We start from the raw sequence: 21,746 nt of genomic DNA on the forward strand, positions 1-21,746 counted from the left end.
AATTTACACATAATCCTGCTGTACACGTACAAGAAAGATGTTTGCACTTACTTAGGTGTTTTAATAATTGCATGTGACTAATATGCATATGCAATTCTTACATCAATTAACACACCCAAATGCAATGTTTTGCTGCAAAGTCAATGGCAGCTTCTCTAAACTTAGCAACTGGCTCCTGGTGGACCATTACTGAACAGACGATTACAACATAAATATTTATAACACAATTAATTATGAGTGTTAACATTTCCAAAACTTCACGTGTACAAGAACATAGTTGAAAGTTTGGAAACAACACAGTCTTCAGCATACATACAATAGTAATTAGATAATCTGAAGTCAACAAAACAAGGCCAAAGACATATTTTCTGAATTATAACATTTATTTTTTTTGTTCCTTTTGCGAGCGAGTAACAGGCCTGCTTGTTGTCTCTTGAATTTTCCTTTTTCTTTTGCCACCAACTTTAGGCACAACAGAGCCACTTTGAGTGGCCTCTGGCACTTCACGGGCAGGGCTTGTGGCCAGTGACTGTTCACCTACGGGGCTTGTGGCCAGTGACTCACCTACAGGGCTTGTGGCCAGTGACTCACCTACAGGGCTTTTGGGCAGTGATTCACCTACAGGGCTTTTGGGCAGCGATTCACCTACAGGGCTTTTGGGCAGCGATTCACCTACAGGGCTTTTGGGCAGCGACTCACCTACAGGGCTTTTGGGCAGCGATTCACCTACAGGGCTTTTGGGCAGCGACTCACCTACAGGGCTTTTGGGTAGTGACTGTTCACGGACAGGGCTTGTGCCCAGTGACACATGTGAGCAAGTTGGTAGACACTGCACAAGTGATGGTTGGTCTGTTTCATGTGTGTCTTGTTTTGTTTTTGTCGCCTCCTTTGTAGGTGTCTGCTGCTGAATTTGTACAGATGGCAGCGGTAGGATGTCATCAGGAACCTGCACAGCAATGTCTGCTACTTGACCGGTAACATTTGGGCCTGGTGAATGAATATCAGATGAATGTGGTGAAAACTGACCTGCATGAACAGATCCTGGCTGGGAGGTGTTGAATTGTGGTACATTAGTCATTCTCCAGTAATTAGCTTGTGTTTGCTGAACAACTAATGCTTCGAATGAGGTGTTGATTTTTTGCAACTGTTTAGGCACTTCAATGAAGACTCTGTGGAGATGTGCCAATTGTGATACTGTTTCTTCCTGCAGTCCAATCATCCTTTCCAGCACTGTCATCATGTCTGAATGGCGACGATTTTCTGCGTCCACTATTTTTCCCTCTGAAGCTACAATTGCATCGTATGTGGAAGTTGATGGACGATTTGGCGGTACAACAGTTTCTATTGGCACCTCTTCATGGTCACATGATTGTATTTCAGTCTCTTCTGTGGCGTCATCCTCATCATACTCATCATCCTCATCACCATGATGTTCTAAAAAGAAATGTACACATTATTAAATGGCATGTTAATGTATGCTGTGTTACTATGTAATTGTACTGTGTCCTAAGTAACACCTAACATGTTAGCATACGTTTTATAACCTCATTAAAAACTACCTTGACTTACGAATAATGTTTGGACTCAGTATGAAATATGAATGAATGAAAAGTTGCTCTAAACTCAGAAGTCCTACATGATAATTAACATCACTAACACAATACATGTTGCCTTACACTTAATTTTCACTGACACTAAGTAATCCTATTTAAAGAAGATGTGCAAAACAAATAATGCACATGACAACATAACATATAGAAGAGCACATATTATATGGCCAGCAAATGATACACTCACCTTCTAGTAGTGTTGAGCTGGCTGACCCAGGTGAAGACACTTGTTCCATCTCAGGTGACACATGTCCTCCAGGGGCAACTATATATAACAATAACATAAGTTTTACATTTACATGTGTAAATATTGAACAAACACTTATTGTATGTTCTGTATTTATGATTAACTAACAACATCAGTTCCTTAACCGAAAATGTGTGTGAAAGTGAACATAAATAGTTGTAATAACACTGTACATGCCTGTGTACTTAGAATTTTTGAGTTCCCTAACATACAACATACTATGTTTCTGCAGTAATGCGTGAGGATAAATAGATTAAATGAGTACATAAAAATCATATGTTGTGTAGTGATATCAGTATCATAATGTACATAACTATCATGAGATGACCATTCACAATGGTTATCATGAAGGTGGTCATATTGCAAAAAGTGTTGTTTTTGGTAGAGGATATGTGTGGTACATTAATCGAAGATGTGGCACACCTGAATGTGGCTGTGACTCAACAAGACAACACATGCAGTGTGTGATAATGTGTCTTTCATAGTAGTTCAACTATAGATATGAGTGAACTAATGTGTGACGTACGCTTTGATAAGTAATGAGTTGTTGGGGCATTTAGTAGCTAGAGTTAAGCTTTCAAATGAGTGTGATTAACTTCAGTTGTGCTATTCAGGTTGTAAGAAAGGTATTCCCTTCCCCAAAAAGCCTAATCAGCCACACCTTTCAATGACTTGAAACAGGTGCAAATGGTGTGAACTAAGTTGACCGTGAAATGAGGCTGTAATTAGTGTGTGTGCTGAACCCCACCCCCTCTGTTGAAGTGTATGCTGTGATGAGATATTAATTGCAGCTGCTTTAACACAATGGTAGATGAGCTAAGTAGTCATCTGCAGTGTTTAAGTTATGAAAACAATGACATAACATATGATACGTGTGCCTCATTATGCTGTCTGTATATGACATAAAGCAAAAATGGACCTTTTCATAAGCAACTATAGATGTGTTAGTGCCAGTGATGTTTGTAGGCCGTTACATGCAATTTCTTTGATGCATGCTTAAAATAGGCAGTAATGTCATGTTTGTCGGAGTAAAATCAATAAAATACACAATAATATGATACATATTTCTGTTCTGTACCTGTAGCTACTAATAATTTCTCATGAACATGTGTTACACATGTGTACTACCCTGTTGTTCCCCATCTTCGCCCACCATCAATTGCTTCCACTGCAGCTATGCATTTTGGGAATTCACATGTAAATGAGCACGCAATGGCACGTGCTATATTAGTTACTGCTTTTAGTAGGACTACTACATATATGTCTATTTTGAGATATATATATACAGAATCAGACATATACATATATAGATGCAGGTATGCTTATATTGTGAAGACAGTATAAAAAGCAGTGTAAATATGCAAAATAACTGTAAGCAACGACACGCCTAGTACAGTAATATTTATCACCTGCTGGAAATTGTGACGGATAAATTCCAATGTCACGGTCACCAGCCAAGCCTTCCACGACGACGGTAAGTAATTTTGGCCGAAGCAGCTCCTCCAATGGAGTCAATATGAGACGTTGTGGTGTGGGCCCACCTCCAGTGCCAGTAGCATGCACGCGTTGGTCTTGTATTTTCTTTTTCAATTTGGACCTAATATCATCAAATCTTTTCCGACAATGATACTTGTCCCTGACACTATTCCCACAGGCATTGACACCAATGACTATTGTGTCCCACATTTCTTTTTTGCTTGCTGCACTTGTCCGCCCTTGAAAAACATATAAAAGATATGAGGTAAATTAATAATAATATAAGCACCAGTTTCCTACACTGCTAGCTGTTCCAAGAGATAGCAAACATGCTGTTTTATGTGTAATATGTGCAGCACATGAGCATTCACTACTAAACCTATACATGTAAGCAAGGTTGCATTCATATTGTATGCAGTTCTGGCAAATTGACCGCCTGTGTTTATTTGTCCTTGTAAGGCATGATAAAAAGCTGTGTTTCCACACTAATGAACATAGAAAGATATTGTGTACCCATATTTGCATATGAACAAAACTCAGATGACCTAGGATCACATGTATTTGAATAATAAATGTAAAGTTACACTTACCTACTAAATGTCCATAGAGACTGTCATAGTGCTCCAGAATGCCAGTGACAAGAGCCCTATTTTCCTGGTCATTGAAGCGAGGATTACGTGGCTTCTCCACACGTTTTTTCCGAGCAGGTTTAGGGTCAGAGCTTGGCTGGTGCTGACTGGACTCTCCTTCTTCCAATGGAAGAGCCTCCAAAAGCTGGCCACCAGCAAGCACGCCACCACCAGACACCCCATCAGCAACTGCGCCACCAGCAGCACTCCCAGCACCAGCACTCCCACTCCTAGCACCAGCACTCACACTCCTAGCACCAGCACTCACACTCCTAGCACCAGCACTCACACTCCTAGCACCAGCACTCCCAGCAACAGCACTCCCACTCCCAGCAACAGCACTCCCACTCCCAGCAACAGCACTCCCACTCCCAGCAACAGCACTCCCACTCCAAGCAACAGCACTCCCACTCCCAGCAACAGCACTCCCACTCCCAGCAACAGCACTCCCACTCCCAGCAACAGCACTCCCACTCCCAGAAACAGCACTCCCACTCCCAGCAACACCACTCGGTGCACCAGCAACATCACTCCCCTGAACAGTACGTTCACTCCGACGCGTACTCCCACGAGTAGCACTCCCACTCCCACCAGCATCACTCTTCCCACGCTTTGCGGGCATACTTCCAGCACTCACAAAAAACAGACAAGAAATGTACAGGCAATCACACGAAACACTTCCACATATAAAACAAGACAAAGATGTAAACAAAACAACAAAGGACAAAGCTCACCCAATACACAACAAGTCTCTCAGTCAATATGCAAATCTTCAATCGTCCAGCTCTGTGCGTCTCTCTCTCTCTCTCACTCCCAACAACACAGAGAATGATTAGCAGTACACGTTGCCTTTAAATATGGCGCGCAATCAAAAACATGCTTGTTTCGCCTGATTCAGCAAGATTTGTGATTGTGCAACCTAACAGCACCCCGCCACGCACGCCGATACACCTGTGTGTGATCGGCTCATCATCGTGAGAGTGGGCGGATTTGTTTTCTGGTTGATTTTGAATGTATTCGGCACTTACTGCATACGGAGAGGGAAAAACGCCAATAACATGACTAATCGATAAGCTTGCCGATTTCACATAATCGTCGCTTACTGCATGAGGCCCACAGTCGGGCAGCCTCTGTTGCAGCCCCAATCCGAAATGAGCGAGTTCCATAATCCCCAGAGCAAATACCCACTTTATCTAACACCATTTTAAAAACCCTATTAAACTGGTACCGCTTTAATGGTAAACCACCCCCATGCATTACCAGGGCCCCTTCCGGTCTTATGTTTAAAAAAAAAACCTTACTAATATCAATGGACAGCGTGTACCTCCTATTGCAAAAAGGGAAGCCATACACATTTTCCAGAAGCATCAGTTTTTGATCTGCGTATTAGGAAACTCACTCCTTCCTCTGCAAACTTTATCACTACTCTGAATTCTCCCTAACTTCTTTTTGCGCATAGCTACTGAACTAATTCGCTTATTCTCATTGCTACAAAAGAACGCGAAAGCCATCGCCACTCGGAAACTCCATATTCTGAATAACAAACCTCTTCGAGCCTTAACAATAACTTTTCTACAAAAAAAAAATGTTACCGGCCATCTTACATCTTCTTACATCCTGACATACTGCTCCTTTTCTCTAACCTTTTAAAAATGTTCTTATCAAAAATATCCTTTGTAATACCTTTCCATCCTATCAGTTTCATAAAGAATGTTATTACTGCCAATTTTTTATCTACCCCATGCCCTGATAATCATTTCTTCTGTAATTGGCACAAGTATATAATCAGTATCCTTAACTGCTAAGCCTCATTCCTAAAACGCTCAAATTGCTGTGCTAAAGCCAACCATTCCTCCCAAGCTTTTTTGTATGAACACCATGTTACTGGAGGCAATGAATCCTTCACCAAGCTTACTACTCTGAAACCAGGCTCCACAAAAATTCCGGGCAACCCGTCCCAGTGGTGCTGCCTTCGGGCATAACCTCTGAAACACCAACCACTGAAAGCAAGACAACGTGTCAGCAATGGAATTCCTTAACTCACGGCACGTCATGCTTTAAAAAAAATATTTAACTCCAAACAACGGAGCACCAGATGCTTTAACAACCCGACCACAGGGATAGAGCGGGCAGACAACCCATTTATCCAACCAAAAAAACACCCACCTGTCCTTCAAACTTTCACCCCAAAATTTCCACTGCTACTATTATTTTTAACAATTCCAACAGCACCAATTATTTTGTCCAGCCCATATAAACCCTGCCTTGTGGCCAAGCTGCCACACACATGCAAAAAAGGCACCAAAACCTGAAGAACCTGCCGCGTCTGTAAACAGTTCCAACTCAGCATTTATTATCTCATCCTTCTGCCATTATACTTCTGCAAAAAGGACTAATACACTTCCAAATAATCTTTCAATGGCTTTGTCATCCTTATATTATGTTGAGGACTCTAATGATAACCGCCTACAGAATTCCCTACCCATATGCATGAGTTTGCAAGCGAAAACCAAATGACACAGCAATGATTGCATTACCTTCAAAGATATTTTCTTTGCACAATTTATGGTCAACACCAGCTTTTCCAACTTGGCCAGTTTTTCCACTGGCAACCTGAAAACTATCTCCTTGATGTCCATCTTGATATCCAAGAAAGACAACACTGTGCTAGATCCTTCAGGCTTCTCTTTAATTAACGGAACCCCCAAAACACTTTGCCACCCCTTGGAACATCCATAGCAAATGTGAACAAAACTAATTTGCTTCTGGGCCCACAAATAGAAAATCATCATCTACACCAACTCCACCACTCAATCAAATGCCACCTTAAAGCCTCCTCTATCAATCCCATCATTTACTGAATCCCCTTTAAGATACATGATGGATCATCCTAAATATTCCTTGCTCTTATTTTTAGGAATCAGCTCCAACAGAGCCACCCTCAAATTGTCAAAAGGTGGCTCACAAAAGGGGCTCTCCATTCTTCCCAACTCTACCTCCTTCCTTAACTTCTCCTTTAGCAGTCTTTCATGCTGACATACTGTACTGATTTGAGATTCCCTTATTTTCTAAAGGAATCCAGGAACCCATTGTAAACCCTTCTCTAATTAATCTTGCCTCTCGCTTCCTGTAATACAACCTTACCCAAAGCATCATCTCGTCCACCTTTACCGGCGTGCTCGGCCATTTCAGCGAGCTTCCTTAAATTTACATGCGCTGTACCATTTACAGTACAGTGACTCTCATTAAAGAGCCAGCAGAAGCCAACCATTCTTCCCGCTGACACTCCTTGACTAGAAATGCCAGCTCCTCCTGGAAAGGGTGCTGGCCTCTGCAGGATAATTAAACGTAACAATAGATATATGTTTTTAACATTCCAATTAACATTCTTCCTTACTTAAAATCTTCTGGCGGAACGGTTCGTTATACCGCCACCAAGCAAAATCACCATACACTTTATAAGTACCTCTATCAAGTCAATATACAGTAGCAAAATAACGATGAACATTTTTCGAGGGTTTTTCCCCCCAATTACACTTACAATCACAGCAAAACCCTGCAACCAATTTCCAAAAGTCCTTTGTAGCTACCTCTTTTTATCCACCTCTGCCCTAAAATCCCCTCTCATATCCATCATATCCAACGCCTCACTATCCACTGGCACTAGAGACAACATGTCCCCAAATTCTTGCTTCCATATCTTCTCTTTTGCCTTGGGCAATAAATGCATACCCAGCAGGCTTACCCTATGGCTCCCTATATGCCCTATCTTCCACACGTGGGCCCTCTTCCAGATCCCCTTACTCCAACTACAGGTGGGAGCCCCTGTTCTAAATCTCCCTAATAAAGCCTTCAACACACCTACTAAGGTCCTGTTACTCATTTGCTCGGCCCCATCTAACTTCACTCTCACTACCTTTCCACACATTGACAGGGTCATACTCACCCCTCCAATCTTCTCTCCTGCACTCTGCTGCAGCTCCTCTCTCCTTTGCTGATGCCACTGATGCTCCAGGTGGGTCAGGTCTCCTTCTGTACATCTCTTTGTCTTTTTCAGCTGGCAACTCTGCAGCAGGACCTCCAGGGTCCCCACGCCGAGTCCCTCTTTACTCTCAGCCACGTTGTGTTTCCGGGCCTCCGTCCAACTCCTGGGCACCCTTATTTTTACAATTCTTCTGGCTCCCTCTCTTAACAGACTCTACCGTGCCTCCTGACAGCCCATCTCCACACTGTTCTCGTGCTGCTTGTCCAGGTCTGCCCGCTGAAGACCTAGCACCTTCCGACAATTCCTGCCTCTGCAAACTACCATGGAGCCGAGCCATAGTGAGTCTGTTGCTCCCCTCGCCATTCGATTGGTCCTGCCCACTCATCCATAAAGCAAGGTGTGGGCTGGGGTTCAACCTATTTGAGGAGTAGGAGCCCATTGTGCTAGTCTTTCCTGCAGCATTAAAGAGCCCACTACGCATTAATCCTAGCCTCCAGAAAAATGGCTCCTCAGCCACTCCCCTCCCCCTTGTAATGCTTGATCCCTTGTCTTTCCTAACATGACTTCTAACCCTCTGGGTGACCTATTCCCTTCACCCATTATCCCAACCACGCCAACAAACTCAACCCTGACACTGTCTACCGGATTTCACGAACTTGGGGCAGAAAAAATACCAAGGCCAACTATAACACCTGAACTGGAAACTGGCCTAACCTGTTCTTACTGCTTGTAAAATGGCTGCCCCTGTAGCCTGTTACCCACCTTTTTATCCCTTGTTAGTCCCACCCCCAACATGTACCTAATGTATGAAACTCCTGCTATATTAAAAAAAAAAAAATAATCCCCACAGCAGAGTTCCATTACTATAGTCATGGAGCATATTCCTTATAGTCCTTGGCCCGAGCAGTTATATAGAGCAGTAAATGCTATACCACTTACTCAAGTTAGAATGTACCTTAGAAGTGAAATAGTAGGAGGTGCTGTCATAGTGCATTGACATTTATGCAACAAAAATACATTCAATCAATGACGTTGGCTACAAAGGCAGAGCTCAGGTTACAGCAAATGAGTTAAGCATAGGTTGCCACGGCTAAAATTAGTGAATGACCCCCACCCCCTTCCAAACATAGTACTAGTTATTACAACACAAAAAAAAATAGAAATGAATGTTCAGGTTGGACGATGCTAGTTTTACAGCATACAAAAAACATTGGAAAATTGCCACAGACATCAGTTACAAAAAGAACAACTTTTATAACCCAACCCATAATATGAATAAACCTGTGAAATATTTGTTGTTGTTGTGAGAACCTTCATGGTGATTGTAACCCACAAAAATATCAGTTTGTTGCAAGTCGGTCAAAAACGATTTTGTTTTTTTGCTAGATTTGTTACAGGATGTAATACTATTTATATTTGGTGCCAGAATGGGCACAGAACATTATTCTGGTCTGAGCTATTGAGAAACCACATATCTTAGTCAGATTAATGTTTAAAAAAAAATGTAATGCATGGTTATTTACTGTCAGTGATTAAAAAATGCTAAATAGAAGGCACGTGATAAAGGATATGGATTAAGAGATATTCACATACATTTAGTGCATACTTTAACTCACAGAGGGATATTTCCTGCATATCAATCTTTTTACAGCCTGTTATAAAAAAACAAGTTAATACTTGGCGTTAACCCAATTAAAACATATGATTCCCAGCTGGTATCGCTTAGCCTTATGGAAGCTTCATAACTTTGTTTTCGCTTGGAGGTGTTTTACAGATTTTACAGGTTTTCACAAGTTGTTATCAGGAACAAATATCTTTATGCACACTTGAGTGCTCTTAGGGCTAGACTTACTAAGCTCCATTAAATCAGGGCGAATAACATTTCGTTACCCAAAACAGAAATGGACGTTAGTTTCCCTGAGTTAATGCTTTATTTCCTAAGATAATTATATGCCAAAACAACGGACGTGAATTGAGCATATTGGCATACAGGGCGGGTGCTACCACTAGGCGACTTAGGCGGTTGCCTAGGGCAGCACATTCTGGGGGGAGGCAGCAGAAGCAGAGGAGGAGGAGGGTGGGAAGAAGAGCAGAAGGAGGGCGAGAAGAAGATAAGGAGGGGGTTAGAGGGGAAGAGAGGAAGAGGAGAAGGAGGGGTGAGAGAGGAGGAGGAGGGTGGGAAGAAGAGGAGAAGGAGGGTGAGAAGAAGATAAGGAGGGGGTTAGAGGGGAAGAGAGGAAGAGGAGAAGGAGGGGTGAGAGAGGAAGAGGAGGGTGGGAGAGAGGAGAAGGAGGGGTGAGAGAGGAAGAGGAGGGTGGGAGAGAGGAGAAGGAGGGGTGAGAGAGGAAGGAGAAAAGGAGGGGTTGATGGAAGGGGGGGAAGGAGGGGTGAGAGGAAGCGGGGAAAGAGGTGGTGTGCGGAAGTGGAAGAGGGTGATTGAGGAAGAACAGGAGGGGTGATTGAGGAGTGAGATGGGGGTGAGAGGAGGCATGGGAGGGGGGGTGAGATGAGAGAATGAGGTAGGTGTGAGAGAGAATGGGGCTATAATATAAAAAGTTCAGAGGGGAGGGGGAGAGCATAGGGCTTCAGTTTCGTCTAGGGTGCTGAGTACCCTTGCACTGGTCCTGTTGGCATAGGATAACTCTGTGTTGTCTTAAAATGATGCCAACACTTAGATAACATGATCCCATCCCGACACTGAAATAGGGCTTTTGCTTTCCTCTCCTCTCATGCGAGGGGTAAGAGATGTATCTTAGGTGTGTTCACAGGTATTTCCCAAATGGAGTATAGGTTACACTATTTGGCGGTGTATAATATTAGTCAATGTTTAGTCAGTCAATTAGGCAAAATTGGTCAATATTTCTCCTAAATTAGTTTCACTCCCTCCCACTACTGCCTTTTAGCAAAATGGATGGGAGTATGTCAGAGTTACTGTAGGTATAACTTAAATACGGTATCACAATTTCCCGGGTGTGAACCCCAACTGATTCTTAGTAAATATGGAATGAATATCATTTAGACTGGAATTAACTAATTTGCATGTACAGTATTTTATACTAAAGGCCATTACAAACCACCAAGCTTTTTAGGGGAGTAAATCCTAGTTAATGTCATCTTATCTGCGTTAGTGAATACTGCATTATGATTAACTAGTTAATGTCCTGTTAAATAGGCTAACAGAGCTTAGTGAATCTAGCCCTTAGCATAAAAAGGCCATAGCTTACTTTACATGAATGTTTTGCTTCTTGCATAGTATTTAAGGAGTTACAGCTCTGTGTACAGCACATAATAGAACAACTAAAAAGAAAGGCAATGTTGCACTAACTTGTAAATATCTCAAATTATTTTTATTACTATGGAATAATGTGCCCGGATGAAGATTATTCCTATCTCTCTTATCCTGTTACATATAAAGATAATGCATCTTTATATAAATAAGTGTGGTCTAAAAATGGTACCACAGTAAAGTCATTTTGGTTTGCCAAGCCAACCGTAAATGGCCTTATAGCTTAGTCTTTTATCTCTACCAGGAATTACATTGCTAGCTCGAATGGTTAGGGACTCTTGATATTACTAAAACTCTACACAAACCACTACTGTGTGTACAGGGAAGTCTAATTTTGGATACATAAATACAACTTTAAAAAAGGCATACTTAGGTTTCCTTACTTCTTGTCCAGAAAAATGTAAAATAAAGGAAAATATTATTTAATAATGTAGTGATTCTATAAACACACAGTTTGTAAACTGTCTGTGATATAACAGCAGCAATATTCTAAATGTGTGCCAGGTTGTGCCATCACTTGTTCTTACGCTAATTCCCTTTTAGTAATAAGGATTTTTTACTTAGGAACACAAGTTAAAAAAATATTTTTTATATATATATATTAGTGGTTGACAAATCACCAAAAAATCTACTCGCCACACAAAAAAATCTACTCGCCACCTAGTACCAAACATGTGCTGCTTGGGCCAATATTTACTCGCCCGGGGGTTAAATCCACTCGCCCGGGGCGAGCAAATGTATAGGTTTGTCGAACACTGTATATATATATATATATATATATATATATATATATATATATATATATATATACAAATACAACTGTATCTCATCTGCATGTCTTAGGCAGGTCTGCAACCCCGCCTTTCCCCATTATCACCCAGCACTTCCACTGCAGCAAGGGATTCTGGGAAATTACATGCAAATGAGCACACAGTGTCACTTTTTGCCTCAAAAACCATTTTTAACATGGTTCCCTATAGGCTTAAGCTTGCTGCATGGTCACAGCTTTGAGCACAGCCAGGGTTAAGGTGCATACCCAGAAAACCACCCACAGACAGCTGTTTCGACCTTAATGGGTCTCATCAGTGTGGGGTTGATTTTAACTGGGTATGCAAAGAGGTACTCGTCCCATGAGCGCTAAAAGCCATGTCTATATATATATATATACTAGCTGAGAGACCCGGCGTTGCCCGGGATGTAAATGCGTAATAGTTAGTATTATTTATAAATCGTGGAACAATAGGTGAGTATTTGTTGTAAAGGTTTGGGGGGGGGAGAAAGGGGAGCGGGGGGGGGGAGAAAGGGGAGAGGGGGGGGGAGAAAGGGGAGCGGGGGGGGGAGAAAGGGGAGCGGGGCGGGGCGGGAGAAAGGGGAGCGGGGGGGGAGAAAGGGGAGCGGGGGGGGGAGAAAGGGGAGCGGGGGGGGGAGAAAGGGGAGCGGGGGGGGGAGAAAGGGGAGCGGGGGGGGAGAAAGATGAGCGGGGGGGAGAAAGGGGAGCGGGGGGGGAGAAAGGGGAGCGGGGGGGGAGAAAGGGGAGCGGGGGGGGAGAAAGGGGAGCGGGGCGGGGCGGGAGAAAGGGGAGCGGGGGGGGAGAAAGGGGAGCGGGGGGGGGAGAAAGGGGAGCGGGGGGGGGAGAAAGATGAGCGGGGGGGAGAAAGGGGAGCGGGGGGGGAGAAAGGGGAGCGGGGGGGGGAGAAAGATGAGCGGGGGGGAGAAAGGTGAGCGGGGGGGGAGAAAGGGGAGCGGGGGGGAGAAAGGGGAGCGGGGGGGGAGAAAGGGGAGCGGGGGGGGAGAAAGGGGAGCGGGGGGAGAAAGGGGAGCGGGCAGGGGGAGAAAGGGGAGCGGGGGGGGGAGAAAGGGGAGCGGGGGGGGGGAAAAGGGAGCGGGGGGAAAGGCGAGCGGGGGGGGGGGAAAGGGGAGCGGGGGGGGGGAAAGGGGAGCGGGGGGGGGAAAGGGGAGCGGGGGGGGGAAAGGGGAGCGGGGGGGGAAAGGGGAGCGGAGCCAGTGCAGTGCGTCGCACGTGATGGGGGGGGGGCGGACAGAGGGGGGGTGTGTGTGTGTATAGAGCTGCTGTGTTGTGTGTGTGTGTGTATAGAGCTGCTGTGTTGTGTGTGTGTGTGTGTGTGTGTGTATAGAGCTGTTGTGTGTGTGTGTGTGTGTGTGTGTGTATAGAACTGCTGTGTTGTGTGTGTGTGTGTGTGTGTGTGTGTATAGAGCTGCTGTGTTGTGTGTGTGTATGTGTGTGTGTGTGTGTGTGTGTGTGTGTGTGTGTGTGTGTGTGTGTGTGTGTGTGTGTGTGTGTGTGTGTGTGTGTGTGGCCCGTCACTCCGCCTCAGGCCAATGAGAGGTGTGCGGGGGCGGGCGGCCCAAGGGACCAATGAGATTTCCCCTAGGGACACCGGACATCCAGGCAGGCAGGCATACAGTGCTTTCACAATATAGTATATAAGATATATATATATATATATATATATATATATATATATATATATATATATATATATATATATAGGTAACAGAGCAGATGGCACACAAATACAGATGAGGACAGGTGCTTAGTCCCATATGAATGAATACAATCAAAGGCTCCTTACCAGGCAGACCAGAGAATCCAGGGAATCCAAAGCAGGCACAGCAAGGAAGAGACAGCACACTTGTTAGCAAAAAGAATTGTATTAGTGAAGCAGGCACAAAACACCAACGTTTCGGTCCTAAAAACAGGACCTTTATCAAGGGAGTGCACTCCCTTGATAAAGGTCCTGTTTTTAGGACCGAAACGTTGGTGTTTTGTGCCTGCTTCACTAATACAATTCTTTTTGCTAACAAGTGTGCTGTCTCTTCCTTGCTGTGCCTGCTTTGGATTCCCTGGATTCTCTGGTCTGCCTGGTAAGGAGCCTTTGATTATATATATATATATATATATATATATATATATATATATATATATATATATATATATATATATATATATATATATATATATATATATATATATATATATATACTTCGTGAGTACATTTGCAAAAAATAAAATCCTCCATGAGCACTGGACTCATTTTTTTATTAACAAAAATAAAACATGTACAATATGTTTCACGGTTTTCTCAAAAATATTTGAAGATGCCATGGAGGGAACTGCCAAACTATTCCGTGAGTGATGTACTAACTATGCAATGCATCATAACCAGCCTGTTCTAATTGAAGCCTGTGGCTTAAATGAAGACATTAAACTGGATAAATAGAGCAAGTCAGCATTAGGAATTGCCTGAAATGCTAATTTTATAACTACAAACTGAATTGTATAGTTCACTGGGAGTCATTGATGTCCTTTTCTCTGGCTCTGCTTGTGGTATCAGAAAATGAAATGACCAAATGCTTTCTGGGTGAGTCGTAAGGTTTATAGCACAGACAAAGTAAGCTCAGCCAACAAAACTTTTGAGAAATCCAATGTAAGGGTGTGGATCAAAAACATAGTGGAATGAAGTGATACTTTGGATTTTTGAAATATTAGTAAAAATGCTTCTGTTGTCATGACTATAAAAACCAAACAAGAGTATAACATTGCCATAAATACTGTATGAGTCAAGCAAGACTTTTAAAATTCCTCAGGGTTGTAGAAAATGGATCCTATAATCAAATGAATATAAATGAGATTGTCGGAAAGAATAGTTTTTAAAATGATACAGTGGAAAAATCTATTATTTGAGCTTTTCCTAAGGTGTGTGCGTGCATTCCCTGATCTCACAAGTGCCATTAAATATGCATGAACATAATACCGTATAGAGTTAAAGTAGGAGTAAAAAAAAGGTCCAAAAATAGACTCGAGTCCGGATTCATAATGCTCTGTTAAATCAGAGCTGAAAAAGTGACGTTACCTAAGTAAATAACAGACGTTATTCTCCCTGAGTTTTCCCATATTGTCAAATCTAATCTTAAGCAAAAACAACAGCCGTTCTATATCTCATTAGCATAAACTTAACATCACGTTATCGTAGAATAACTTTCCATTATCTTCCAATAATGAGATATGCCTGTCTCGTGCCTAATCCAGAAATAGGTACTTAACTCAAGTTGGAAATCACACTGAAAATAACGCTATGCTAGTTAACTCGTGTCATAACATTGGCGCTGCACCCATTCAGACCTGGGATGTGAGTCACACCAAGTTTAGCTATGACCTACTGTAACTAACGTAATGGTAATTCCCTGTGTTAACCTTAACACACCTCTGTGAATATGCAGTGTTATGGTTACAGCCTATTTGCATATCATGCGTATATCACTAACAGCTTTAATAGTTCATGCAATGCTTGTTAATTTATTTATTTATAAAATATTTTACCAGGAAGTAATACATTGAGAGTTACCTCTCGTTTTCAAGTATGTCCTGGGCACATTTATAAAGAAGAAAGCATGACTTTATTGTCATTTGAAGATACATGGTTAGGCTTAATGTGATGCTAGGTTAAAATTTTGTTGTCACTTAACAGAGGTTGGTGGCTCTGGGCCTTAGGGAACACCACAATCAAGAAATTATAAAAGTGATAAGAGAAGACATTAAGATATTGTGCAGAGCTGCTGGGCAATGCAGTGAATAACTAGCAATGAGAGGGACAACGCTACAAAGTAACTGGCATAACCAAGGATCTTAATAACTACAGATGCCGGAGGAATATATGCACAAGGCAAACAAGACACGCAAAAGCACAATATTACTCTGACAATCTTCACCAAAATACATCAAATCCAGCTAACTTCTGAAAAGTCATCAACAATATATTCCAGCCTTCTAGCCATCAACGACCATGTAATATCATTAAGGAGGATATTACTCTGACAAATCCCACTGACATTGCAAAGGCATTCAATGATTACTTTGTGGGGTGTGCTACTAACTTATTAGCGAAAAGCAACCCAAACCACAAACATCAACCTCATTCTGTGAGTACCCCTATAGCCCCACCCTCTCCCAACACTGCTCACAATTTTCAATTTGTCCCAGTATCTGAAGAGGAGATTACACAAGCGCTCCTCAAATTAAAACTAAGCAGCCAATGTTGATCTGATTTACTGCAATCTAAGTTCCTACAACTTGGTGCCCCAGCTATTGCCAAACTGCTTGCTTCCCTAGTCAACTCTATTCTGTCTGCAGGCCATATCCCTAAGACCTGGAAAACTGCCAGAGTTGTCCCAATCTATTCAAACTACAGGCCAATCTGGCTTTCGCCCCAAACACTCCATGGTAACTACCCTCCTAAAAGTCTGCAATGAGATCCAGTGGGGAATGGAACTGGGACAACTTACTGGTGCAATATTCATAGATTTTGCAAAGGCTTTTAATACTGTCGAACATGTTATATTGCTAAACAAACTCCAGTGCTCTGGAATAGGGAAGCATGCTTTAAACTGGTTTCATTCATACCTATCAGGTAGATCACAACATGTGTCCATATCAGGCTCTAACTCCAACCCCTTGGATATCACCTGTGGTGTCCCACAAGGCTCTGTTCTGGAGCCCCTACTCTTCTCAGGATTCATCAATGATCTTCCTACAGCTTGTAAGTGTAAGGAATCCACTACTGGCTTTCACTATAGCCTTGCAGACCTGTGCAGTTGCAAGCTTCCTCTGGCAATCTATGGCACAGGTGCTGCCTCTCATTGCAGCTTCTGCCCTGGGCTCTTTCATTGGAGGAATTCTCACACACCCTCCTCCTGTAATTGGATCTCCGCCCTTCATATCCTGGGCGTTGGCACTGAACCAGTGCCGAGCATAACTATTCCTACCTCTATGTTACTGTCTCTGCCACAAACCACCCCAGGCCTCTCTCCTAGCATTCTTACCTTCCAAGTTCCTGAGTATCCAGAGGCCTGGTCCTGGATGTCTGTGCTGAAGCGTTGTTGCCAGCACTGGCCTGCTGCTATCTCCTTGCAGTGGCCTACCCTGGACGTCTGTGCTGAAGCGTTGATGCCAGCACTAGTAACTTTTGCATTCCCTCCTAGCAGTGGCTACCCTTCCTTTCCTGCGGCCTCCTGCTATCTCCTTGCAGTGGCCTGCCCTGGACGTCTGTGCTGAAGCGTTGATGCCAGCACTGGCCTGCTGCTATCTCCTTGCAGTCGCCTGCCCTGGACGTCTGTGCTGAAGCGTTGATGCCAGCACTGGTAACTGCTGCATTCCCTCCTAGCAGTGGCTACCCTTCCTTTCCTGCGGCCTGCTGCTATCTCCTTGCAGTGGCCTGCCCTGGACGTCTCTGCTGAAGCGTTGATGCCAGCACTGGCCTGCTGCTATCTCCTTGCAGTGGCCTGCCCTGGACGTCTGTGCTGAAGCGTTGTTGCCAGCACTGGTATCTGCTGCATTCCCTCCTAGCAGTGGCTACCCTTCCTTTCCTGCGGCCTGCTGTGATCCTCTTGCAGTGGCATGCCTTGGACTTCTGCGCTGAAGCGTTGGTTCTTCCCGACGCTGCCCTGCGGTGAACTTCGGCCAGCCTGCTGTCTCCTCCTGCTGAGATCGGCGTCATGGGCCGAGGCCGCTCCTCGCGCAGAAGCCACCCCCGCGCTCACGCTACTAAGCTGAAGCGGGGCACTCCTGGCTTCCTGTTGCCGAACTCCTGCTTCATTAACGACGATGCTGCCTTCTCCAATCCTGACCCTGCGATGTACGACTACGAACTGCGCACTCCGGATCAGTCTGCGTGGACTAAGGTCGGTGATTATATAACCCCACCTCAGCCCCGCGGTCCGGTCCCGGTTTGTGGCGAGCATCGGCGTAACAGTAAGGGAGCTTCAATACACATACCGCGCGACCCGGAACTGAGTCGCGTTGTTAATGCGCGTGCCCAACCTGAGTCGCATCAGTGAGAGACAGAACACATAGGGCAGTATGATTGGCTACAATACAATAACATTGAATACAAAAACTTTAATCAAATAGACATGAACAAAATTATAAAAACCATGTAACATGGACAGTTAAAACACTAAATACTGTATGAACTAAACGGATATATACTACCACTATAAACCTAGGGAACCTATAAAACAATAATAAAGATGAAACAATATAGGAATATACATAACATACATCAGATGTCACAGACACCCCTAAATAAGGATATAAAAATGAGGAATAAAATTAGTCCCCTCAGTTATATTAGGTGTGTGTAAACTCCGATGCATAGGATATACATTGATATATATAAGTGCACTTAAGGTATAGTAACCCTCTATCCTACATAAACATGGGAAATAAGTGTGTGTCTATAATCTGTACATCTGGATCAGATTTTAAAGATCATAAATTATCCAATAAAAAATATAACAGTATTCAGACACATATAAAATAACCCATACAGAAACTGCACAAAAAGTTCATAATAAAGTAAATCAAAAGATTTATTTAAAAAGGATTATTTGAATAGAGATAAATCACAACAGACTCATGAGCCAAATCATTAGTCTTAGTAGGGAATATCCCATTCAAAATGTACAATACTCTAAAAAGGTCTTTAGATGTAATGGAATAAATATCCTGTGGAATGCATGAAGGGCCTGTGAGAATTAATCTACATGATCATATTAAATCAATCATGACGGATCTAACTATATATGAGATTTATAAAAATACATACATCTATAGTCCAACAATCAACAAAAGATCATAGACAAACACAAAAAATGGGTGAGATCCCAATCGATTTTCATCCCGTGAGGCACCCTGGTCCTCAAAGTGAAGATACAGAATGCCTCACGTCGATCCAACTGAAGGATCCTATTGCCACCTCTTGCTAGGGGTGCAATAATTTCAATGCCCTGAAAGGAAAAATTATTAGGACCTCCTTTCACACAGTTGGAAAAATGTTTCGAAACAGGATGATTGAGATCTCCACTTGATATAAGTCTAAAGTGTTCCATCATTCTTATTTTCAAACATCTGGTAGTCCGACCAACGTATTGACATCCACATCCACATGTAATCAGGTAAATAACGAATGAAGAATTACAACTAATAAACGTCAGAATTCTATGTATTGTCATGTTTACAGTGGAGGAGAATGTGCTACATTGATTCATTTTATGGCAAATTTTACATTTGTTACATTTAAACGAACCTTTGGGGAAATTCGATTTAACATTAGTGGGTGTTCTGAATAAACTAGGTGAGAGTGTACTCGCAACTGTCCTTGCTTTCTTGAACACTACTCTAAGACCCACAGAGACTATAGATTTAAGAACAGGATCTAGGGATAAAATGGACCAATGTTTTCTTAGTATCTGTTTGATCTGTTCTCCTTGATTACTGTAGGATGTAATGAATAAAGAGCAATCATCCAGTGAGGGTTTTTTGGGGGACCGTTTAAGAAGCTCCCTTCTATCCATGGTAGAGACCTCCTGAATAGATCTAATGAGGTTATCATGATCATAACCTCGCTCAATGAATCGATCATAAAGGTCTTTGACTTGAGTATTGTATATCTCTTCTGTGGAGCAATTGCGCCTCAGGCGTATCAATTACCCCTTTGGTATACCTTTAATTAGGGGTTTAGGGTGGCAGCTGTTCGGACGTAATAAAGCATTCCGTGAATTTGGCCTATGAAAGACATCAGTATGAACTTTAAGTAAATTATCAATATATATGTATAAGTCCAAATAGTGTATATGGTGATAATTGAAAGTATAAGTGAAGTGAAGATTAAAGTCATTAGTATTGAGTGTGTTAATAAAAGATAATAATGGGGAAACATCACCCTCCCAAATGAATAACAAGTCATCAATAAAACGTCTATAAAATAAAATGTGCTCCCTATAAATGTTCATATCTCCAAACACGTGGAACGACTCCCACCACCCCATAAAGAGGTTGGCGTATGAACACATACTTCAATCTGACTTTTTGAGACTTGAAAATTGGATTTCCCAAAACAAACTGTTTTTAAACACTGACAAGACTGTAACAATGGTATTGGGACCAAGATTAAATGTTTAAAGCTTCCAATGACTGAGCTCCAGATCAAAGCCAACACTAATACCATCCTAAATCCTGTCACTAGTTTTAAATACTTGGGCATATGGTTTGACTACAATTTAACATTTGGGATGCACATTGATACCCTGAAATGCAAAACCTATGCCAAACTAGGTATACTTTACAGGAACACAGAGCATATCACACAGCAGATGCTAATGCCAATTATCGACTCTGGGGACATAGTATACAGCACGGCACCCCAAATCTACCTTAGCAAACTTGATACGCTCTACAATTCAATATGCCGTTTTGTTTTCCAATGCAACTACAACACACATCACTGTGAAATGCTCAATGTACTAGATTGGTCATCACTTTAGTCAAGGTGCAAAGTTCATCTCTCCTGTCTTGGCTTCAAATAATTTCTGGGCAAGATACTGCACCGACACACTTTATTCGAGCAAATACCCAGTATGTACCTGGCAGATACCTGGAATGCGCCGCTCCTCACCTCTGACAAGCCCCGTTGCGTTTGCCTTCCCAGCCTGGGTTCATGCCTGGCTGACGGGCGGCTGATCTGTTAAATGATAATGATTAGGATTTAATAGGCTGCAATGCTTCGCGTGTCTACCAGATGGCATAAATTCATGAATTGTAATGCAGTATATATATATATACTGTGCAGTATTGCAGCCAGCGGGAATAAAATGCTTCAATCCCTGCCTGGAAAATAACCCAATGCACTCGGGCAGAAAACAGTCACAAACCTCAATACACCCGGGTATACCCGAATTCGTGGGACTAGCCGAGCTCGAATAAAGTGTGTCGCCAGTGTACCCGTCTATCTGAACAAGCTCCTCACCCCTACCACATGCAGCACTTATCATCTGAGATCTGACTCCAAAAGATTGTTCATGGTCCCAAGGCTCAACAAAGTATCCAGCCGCTCCTCCTTCTTTTACCATGCACCCCAAAACTGGAACAATCTACCGGAGACTCTCACACCCACCACCAGTCTAAGTTCTTTCAAAACTAGGGCTCTCACATTTTAATCTGGTCTGTAACTGTTATATACGCATAAAATATATATTATCTCTAACTGTGCATGCAATGTCTTGTATATAATGTATACCCTGTTCACATATGCAACTATGTATTTGTAACCATGTATTGTTTGTCATCATAACTCTATGCCCAGGACATACTTGAAAACGAGAGGTAACTCTCAATGCATTACTTCCTGGTAAAACATTTTATAAAAAATAATAATAAATAATATAAATACAATGACCTGTGTTTTTTTTTTTAGAATTCTTCTTGTTTCTATTGCATTTATCTGCTTATAAGCATTGAAATAAGATAGTTTGTTATATCAAGGCTTTATTAAATCAATTTTGAATTAGTTGAAATTCTGGAACAGGGACAACGAAATTGAAGAGTCAAAATTAAAATGATTTGGTTGTGGAAGAGTCACAAAATGTGGCACAGGAAAATGAAACAAGAGATTGGGAAAGCAAAGTTGCAGATAAAGAAAAGATTTTAGAGGGTGAA

The 21,746-nt window shown here is 42.5% G+C and overlaps 2 protein-coding genes across 3 annotated transcripts in view; both read right to left on the reverse strand.

Moving 5' to 3' along the window:
* The window catches only part of DIPK1C (divergent protein kinase domain 1C), a 71,829-nt gene that overhangs the window by 32,082 nt on the left and 18,001 nt on the right, over positions 1–21,746 (reverse strand). The gene's annotated exons all lie outside the window — the stretch shown is intronic.
* On the reverse strand, positions 316–7,692 carry LOC142488838 (uncharacterized). The gene is made up of 7 exons (XM_075589176.1): positions 7,553–7,692; positions 7,197–7,293; positions 6,500–6,685; positions 5,848–5,962; positions 3,267–3,572; positions 1,798–1,875; positions 316–1,434 (listed from the first exon to the last, which is right to left on the reverse strand). Exons 1-7 carry the CDS (start codon positions 7,690–7,692, stop codon positions 383–385), a joined length of 1,974 nt encoding a protein of 657 aa, XP_075445291.1. The 3' UTR covers positions 316–382.

The sequence above is a fragment of the Ascaphus truei genome, chromosome 2, assembly GCF_040206685.1.
Source record: "Ascaphus truei isolate aAscTru1 chromosome 2, aAscTru1.hap1, whole genome shotgun sequence".
Classification (NCBI taxonomy): Eukaryota; Metazoa; Chordata; class Amphibia; order Anura; family Ascaphidae; genus Ascaphus; species Ascaphus truei.